An 8581-nucleotide genomic window follows, 5' to 3' on the forward strand; every position below is an offset into this window, starting at 1 on the left:
TTATCATTCATATGAATCACCATTAAAAAAATAAACATGTATGAATAACTAAATAAATTTATATATGTATCAATAGATTTTAAAAAAAAATGGGAGAGGTTTTAGGAGAGGAAAAAAAAGTTGCATGCATTAATGGAGGAGAAAAAAATCAGGAAGGAAGATGATTTAAGCATTAATGGAAGAAAAAAAATCAGGAAGGAAGATGATTTAATTATTGATAATTAGGGAGATATTTTAGGGAAGGAAATCTTGAATGAGTTAATGATGGACTAAAAATAGAATGTGCGGTTTTCTTGATATATATCAAGAGTAAAGTTGAAAAATGGGATTTTATGTAAATTTTAAAAAAGTAAGAAATATTATGAAATATAGTCTTTAAGTATGAGATTTGGGTAATTTATCCTTAAAAAAAATTGTTGGAGAACAAAAGTACAAAGCTACCGATTTTGGAGATCATCCCATGTGTTTTCCTGACCTCTTGAGGGTCATTTGCAATTTTGTTTCTTTAATCTGTTAAGACATGAATGATTTGTACCAACAGAGATTAAAAAACTCACTTAAAGAGAAAAAAAAAAAAAACAATTCATTCGAATGACAAATTGTGTAATCAAATGATTTTTTTAACTAGCTCATCAAATGAGCTTCAAGAAGCTAAGCCGAACAAATATTAGCAAAAAACGAAAACCAAAAAGATGGCTGATGTTTAATGTTTATTCACGTTTTCAAAAGTTTGATTAAACATAGGCTTTTTTCTTCGTTTCGTTTTAAACGCATTGCAATTTATATTTGAAAATCTCTCCAAGATCTTCAAATGAATTCCTGTGCTGCAAGTAAATTTTACCAAGAACACCGTAGTTCTAAACCTTGAAATTCTTGTTTGGAGATGAAAATTCGAAGTTGATGATTGATATTATTTAGATAAACAAACAAATAAACAAACAATAGTAACAATACAAAGAGACGAGAAAAAGTAGTAGATATTGTGCTGCATCCTATTCGTTATCGGTTTTACACGATATAGTCATAAGTTTGACGATAAATAATTCTAAGAATCTGCAACACAAAATTATCTTAACTATAAAATTGAAACCCATCTTAAATTATTGACAAAGATATTCAGAATATCACTTGTATACTAAACATTCTCTTGTTTAAATTAGTCTTAAATTTCCAGAAGATAGCTTCAATCTTGAGCACAATTTTGTCAATTCCGGGAATCAACATTAGAGACGGATTACAAAATTTACTTGTTTTTAATCCATAATCCATAATCCATTAATTAATGTCACTTGACGTGCTTGCTCGTAGATTCCACCATTACAACCCCATCATAACAACATATCCACAAGTTAAACCCAATCAAAAGTAAATAATATTAGGTACACTGAAAATCAAACCTAAGCTATGACTTGCACGCAGACAAACTCATTTTCGTCATCATCTTCTTAATATTGCATTGATGCACTTCCTCGGGTAAAGGAACCACCACGACCACCACTCCCAATCATCACTTCTTTCAGACGGGACATGGGGCTAATAAATGCCCTGCTAATTCTCTGTCGATGCAAAGAAGACAAGTTGGTGAATCCAATGATGTAACTTACCAGAGAAAGTAAATATTTTGTGGCGCAGATATGAAATACAGTAATATGGTTTAAAAGAATCTTAAACCACAGAAATCACCTGCGTGTACCTCATTAGTTCAGCGTTGTTTTCTAACTGTTGGCCATTTCAACTTTAGTTTATACAGACTAGGCTCTCAGAAGGTACCATTTGGCTGAAATTTTTCTTCAAATTTTTCGTAATCAAAAGAACAGATCACTAAACTGTAAAGAGGCATTTATTTTGTCCTACTTATCTATGGGTTATTGGTTAGATCAAAAGGAAGCAGCAGAGTCAAAGCTTTGTCATGGCATTGGCCCCTCCAAAAACCAATTGCATTTGTCAGGTCCCATGTCTTTGTAAAATAAACCTACTTCAGCCAACTAAAGAATAAATACTCTAGGCAGCAAGGAAAGAAATTCAACTAGCAGGTTACATAAACTCAAATCGCATCTCAAATACTGAAAGAATCAAGCTCAATAAGAAAAATCTACTACCGAAGTTGAGCCGTGAATTTTCCATCTAGTAGGATATTCTCCCACTCCTTGCACGAGCTACTGACCCCAATCCACCTCTTCTCCAATGAACTACCAACTGTTAGCATTGCATCTCATACGTGCACCAAGTAAGGCAAACTACCTTCATAGATGCCTTAGTATCTCCCACTTTCTGTCGATCTCCCTCCTATTCCATCTCTAGATGATTACTCTCACACAAAAAACTCACCTTGAGTGCCTCTCGCTTCCATATCATCCAACCTCCCTTTCACCGCCTAAAAGGCCACTTATATAACAGTTTCTTATTTCATTCCATTCCCAATCCCACCTATAAGGATACATGTACCAACCTAAAGGATCTCACGTCAAAAGATTGACAAAATAAAATACATATCCCACACATATCCTGGAAACACAAATATGCACACAGGGGGAGTAGAATAATACTTCAACATCACCACAATCATAGTGGTATTGAAAGATAAAATCTCTCAATAACAACGGATTCAACATCAACAACATACCTAGTGTAATCCCACAAAGTGGGGTCTAAGAAGGGTAAAGTGTACAGAGCAGACCTTGGAGATAGAGAGGTTGTTTCCGATAGACCCACAGCTCAAGGCAATTACAATGGATTCACGCAGTAAAAAGATGAATCACTTAGGAAGAAACAAAAAGGTGAAAGAGCAGGTAAGTTATCTTCTTATACGGTGTCTGCAAATATCTCATGGGCCACTATTATTTGAAATGAAAGACATGGAACCTGGACACAGAGGAGAAAAGAATTTGAGCTATGGGAGGTTGGAGGCCTGGAGGGCGGAAAGCTAAAAGTAAAAAAATATTGGGTTTGTTGGGTAAGACAACTGGCCTGCAACCAAGCTGAAAGGATAATATGTAAATCTAGCAAACTGGAATATAAGTCGGCGTTTCTTCCTCTGATTTGGAAACTACCACCAACATAGGAAGCACTGAAATGATATAATCACCTCTTTTGCAAGGAGGTATTAATCAAAAGAATTACAACAAAAGCTACATAATCAATCACTTAATCATCTATTTAGCTGATTGGTGAAAGCACCTAACAATGTCAGACGCAAGGTCGAATATGATCAAATCAGTGAATACACCAGTTTGAACTATATTCAAGTAGAACTGCAATAAACTTACCTCATCATGGCCTCCAAACTTCCACTTTATTTGCAGCACCTGCCACCTTTCTAGCCGCCATCTCTGGCCAATAACCACAATGCCCATAACAGCTGCAGCAATGGCAATGGACCAGAATGTGTTGGCATCTTTTGCATGGGCAATAAGTGAAACAGCCCGTCTTTTCCACCAGAATTGACAAGGAAGATTTTCTGCATCGTCGTTATCTTCATCTTTAGCTTTTGGCAAATCAGATACGAAAGAGTCTATACCTTGGTGAAAGGGCTCAACTGGTTCTGCAAGCATATTGATTTCTTCTGTTGTTTCCGACACACCCATGGATTCTTCACTATGGAAAGAACTATATGCAGTAGAACAAAAGAAATTCTGCTCTTTTTCCACCAAACTTGACCCCTGCAAGACTGCATCTTCTTCAAATTCTGCACTGCTTAAGGATAAGATGCTAACCTTTTCATTGAACATTTGATCTCCAGGAAATTCCATTGTGCTCAATCCTTTAGTTTTTGAATTTACTTCATGTGTATCTGACTTAATCCCTTTGTCAGCAACAAATTCAGGAGTAGCATCTTCTCTTCCCTGCTCATTGAGAATCTCATCATTATCTGGTGGCAATGCTGCAGTCTCATGCTGATTTGGTGGAAAGCCAAAGTGCCCCGACATAATCATCGGATCAGAAGTTTCAGCTACAAACTCTGCACTATTGTCATCAATGAGATCAACCTTTCTTGAATCAGGGGCAGCAGCATATGTTGACTCGGCGAGCGATACCACTTCCCACTCATTTCTAGAAGGAGCAGTTTCCTCCCCTTCCTCATTATTTTCCATTTTTTGGAAATGAACCCAATACACTTCACATTCATGAAAGAAAAAGAGGGGAAACAAAAAAAAAAATGAATAGAGAGTAGAGCTTAGGAGCTAATAAACCATGAACCACATTCAAAAACCAAATACATCCAAGAAACATTAAAAAGAATTTCCAAGACTTCACATTTGCACAATTTTACAACTACAAAGTCGTTGGTTTAACATCAATTGATGCTTTACCTAGCAAGTCAACAAATATCAAAACCTGAAGTTTCAAGGCAAATATTTTGCCCTGCCAAAAAAGAGAGAGTAAATTTGTACCTCTAAAACCAAAACTTCTAAACTACTTAAAAACATCTCGAAACTACTATCAGACGAGTGAGATCCATCAAGGAAATCTATTGTGTTAAAGACATAATTGTGCAATTAAAAGTGAGAAGGAACTGATAGTTAGCATAAATAAAAGTTCAAGGTTCGTCACCGGGAGCTGAGCTAAAGGTAAGGAAGGGGATTAAATCGAATCCCTTCCATCTGAAAATTATATAATACATCTAGGTAGTGGCGGAGCCAGGAATTTATAGAATTCTAGAATGTCCTAATTGGAAGTATAAGGTTATGACCTGCAACAACTTAATATGATAGAATTTATCTTCATGTCAAGGAGATATAACCAAAAAAAAATTTTTAGTTGCGCAGTATAATTTTTCAACAACAGGGATTTAAATCCCTTATTACAACTTAGTACTTCCCTGAGGTAGGATAAAAGTATTTACATTTGGTACATATATAACCTGTCCAATCCTCTCAACATAAATGATGCTCTTCTAGACATAAAAAGATTAACGATGCTCTTCTAGACATAAAAAGTTTTACATTCTCTTGAATCCCTAATCCCTACTAGAATTTCTGGCTCTCCACTGCTCGCCACCATCCATATAAAAATAAATATATCTCATGTGTTGCCCTTAAAAGAAGAATAAGGGGCTTTCAAAGAATAATACTACGTCTCTATTTCAATTTGTCTTTCTAGTTTTGACTTGACATGGAGTTTTAAGAATATAAAAAGATTTATGAATTTTGTGGTCTTAAATTAAAAATAAGTAGAATGTACCCAAATATATCTAAGCTTGAGACTTTTAAGCATATCATGGGAAACGTGAAATTAAAAAGTTGTTTGAAAAGGAAAAAGACATTTTATTTTTTTAAAATGGACTAAAAGAAAAGTAGGACAAACAAGTACAATTAAGTCAATATTATTCTTTAAGCTTATACAATAGCGTATAGAGGATACTGATTAAATTGTAGATTTATTAGGATCTTTGTAAATTTTGGAGGTGACCAGCATATCCTTAATGTTGAGGAATACTCCCTTTATTTCAAAATAATTAAATTGTAAAGGTATTTTTTAGTGTTCAAAATAAATGATTTTTTCAAAGTCCAAGAGAATTGTTGAAATTTTTTTTTAATGAGGTTCTTAATTACTTCACATTTTCTAAGAGAATAAGTTATGAATTATTAAAAGGATAAAAGTGGAAAGTCCACAAATTATGTCCTTATCTTTTTCTTAAAGGATGTGTCATATCACAGCAATTTAATTATTTTGGAATGGGCAGAGTAAAAATTTACCAATTCTTTTTTTCAAAAAAACAAAAAAAAGACAATCAAGTCAATAAAAGTGTGACCTTGCAACCGATTAAACGTTTAGAACAGGGGCGGAGCCGGCCTTTTGTTCGGGGTTCGGCCGACCCCTTCGACGAAAAAATATATTATTTATACATGATTAAAATTATTTTTTTATGTGGTTATAATAGATGTTGACCCTTCGACTAAGTTTTCTTTAAATATGAACCATTAGTTGAAATCCTAATTTTTTTTTCGAATATGGAACCTCTTCGTTCCTGGCTCCGCCTCTGGTTTAGAAGGTGGTCAAACACTTGAAAACATATTCTGTAATGAAATTGTTAATTCATCCTCTCTTTCTGACTGTTTGCCAGTAAACCTGTAAATCGCTCTACCTCCCTTTTCATCAATTGTAACTATATCTGTGTAAAGCTTATACACAAGTTCTTAACATTTAATTTTGTGCAATCAGCATCTAATCATACAAAAGACATAAGATAAGCATAACCAAATTTCCATCAAATCACCAAAACAAGGACATGTTAAGAGATCCAAAACCATATCCAATTGAATACTTACGCTAAAACAGAGTATAACTAATAGATAAGTCAATGATCACATAATCCAATCACAAAAGAATCAAAACAGTTTTAAAAAAACAAGGAAATAGAGTTGAATATTTGGAATACTTACACAAGTTGAAAGGCGGATAGAGATGAAGAGATGATAGTTTAAGATAACGGTGCTACTGTGACAATAATAAATTTAGAAACTGTCTTGAAAAACGAGCGAAGAGAGAGAGACCATGATTTCAGTGAAAACGATTTTTGGGTGAAAAGGCTACCGGAACAGACGGTACTACCTTCCCGTCTTATCCACGATCCAACATATTAATAATTGAGTAGAGATGATAATTATTTATAAGTTTTTTTATTTATATTTTGATTTAATATAAAATTTAATATAACTAAAAATGAATGAAAAAAAAAGATATATTTCTCTCTCTTCTCATTTATTAGAGTTTTTTCTCTTCACAATTTTTGTTGATCATTGTTGTTATTGTTTTATTCATCATCTTCTTCATTATCATCATCTTTTTCTTCATCATCATCTCTTTTTGTTCAGCATCATTATCTTTTTGTTGTTGAACATTGTTGTTGTTACCGCTACTGTTGCTACTTAATCAAATATTTTTAGGTCAAATTTGATTTTAGTAAGTAAAATTATAATTTTTAGTTGAATTTCTCATCTGAGTGTATCTGCTACTGATTTTTTTCAATAATGGATAAAATATGTAACGTGAATCCAACTGATGAGTAATCTGTTGCACAGATGAGTAATCTGTTGCAACATATATGACTTATCTGTTGCAAAATATATGACTAATTCGTTACAACAGATGAGTAATTTGTTGCAACATATATGACTAATCCGTTGCAACAGATTACTCATCTGTTGGATTCATATTATAGTGTTGTAACATGAATCCAACATATGGGTTATCTATTGCAATAGATTAGTCATATGTTGCAACAGATTACTCATTTGTTGCAACAAATGACTCATATGTTGGATTCATGTTGCAAGTTTTATCCATTGTAGCAGCAACAGATATACCAAATAAAAAATTCAATAAAAATCATAATTATACTTACAAAATCACCTATGCAGTAATGTCCAAGTGATATACGAATAAAATTTAACTTGAAAAAATTCTAAAAATTTCAACAGGGGCACAACGAATAAATGAAACACATGAAAAAATTCATGAAACAGGTAAAGAAGACAAAAATAGTATAGCATACATCAAATGCAAAAGGATCAAGAGGACAAACGTTAAAAACGTTTAAGTTCTCTAGTATTTTAATTATTTTCTAATGGATGATCCATTTGTTACAACACATTTTCTATCTATTTGATAATTTCCAATAGATGAATCATCTCTTGCGACATGTTAGTTATCTGTTGATTCAAATTAAGCAATTATTAGTAATAACTAAATTGATTTACCTAAAATTAAAGACAAGTCTTTAAAACAATGGGACAAACATTTAAATTCTCCTAAAAATATTTGAGTTCCCTAGTATTTTAATTATTTTCCAACAGATGACCTATTTGTTACAACAAGTTAGTCATCTGTTGTAACAAACGCTTATAATAGGTTAGTCATTTGTTGATTCACATTAATCAATTATTAATAATAATAGAATTAATTTAATTAAAATTGAAGACAATACATTAGACAAGGGGAAAAACGTTTGAGTTCTCCTAAAAAAATATTTGAGCTTTAGTATTTTAAATTATTTTTCAACACATATTTTGTCTATTTAATAATTTTCAATAGATGAGTCATATGTTGCAACAACTTAGTCATCCATTGCAAAAGATGTCTATATATGTTTGATAATTTTCAATAGATGAATTAGTTGTTGCAACAAATGAGTCATTTGTTGCAATAGATGTCTATATCTGTTTGGTCATTTTCAACAGATGTTTTTATTTGTTTGGTCATTTCCAACAGATTACTCATCTGTTGTAACATGTTAGTCATCTATTGATTCAAATTAAGACATTATTAGTAATAACTAAATTGATTACTAAAATAAAATATGAATTAATAAGTTCAATTACAGTTTCAATTAATCTCATAGTAATTACATGATCAACTAAGTATATTCGTCCTGAGTAGAGTGACCAATTGACAAATTTTATTTGAAATGATTCAAACTAAGTCATTATTTGAAATAACTATATTGATTTAACTAAAATTAAAGATGAATTAGTATGTTCAATTACGATTTCAATTAATCTCATAGTAATTACATGATTAATTAAGTATTTTGTACTAAGTAGAATGATTAATTGACCAATTTTATTTGAAATAATTCAAA

General features: G+C 32.3%; 1 protein-coding gene across 1 annotated transcript; it reads right to left on the reverse strand.

Moving 5' to 3' along the window:
* Positions 1–1234: 1234 nt before the first annotated feature.
* On the reverse strand, positions 1235–6579 carry LOC107845440 (ATG8-interacting protein 1). The gene is made up of 3 exons (XM_016689759.2): positions 6384–6579; positions 3267–4114; positions 1235–1556 (listed from the first exon to the last, which is right to left on the reverse strand). The coding sequence occupies exons 2-3, from the start codon at positions 4089–4091 to the stop codon at positions 1446–1448; spliced, it is 936 nt and encodes a 311-aa protein (XP_016545245.1). The 5' UTR covers positions 4092–4114; positions 6384–6579; the 3' UTR covers positions 1235–1445.
* Between the last annotated feature and the right edge of the window lie 2002 nt (positions 6580–8581).

The sequence above is a fragment of the Capsicum annuum genome, chromosome 10, assembly GCF_002878395.1.
Source record: "Capsicum annuum cultivar UCD-10X-F1 chromosome 10, UCD10Xv1.1, whole genome shotgun sequence".
Taxonomy (NCBI): Eukaryota; Viridiplantae; Streptophyta; class Magnoliopsida; order Solanales; family Solanaceae; genus Capsicum; species Capsicum annuum.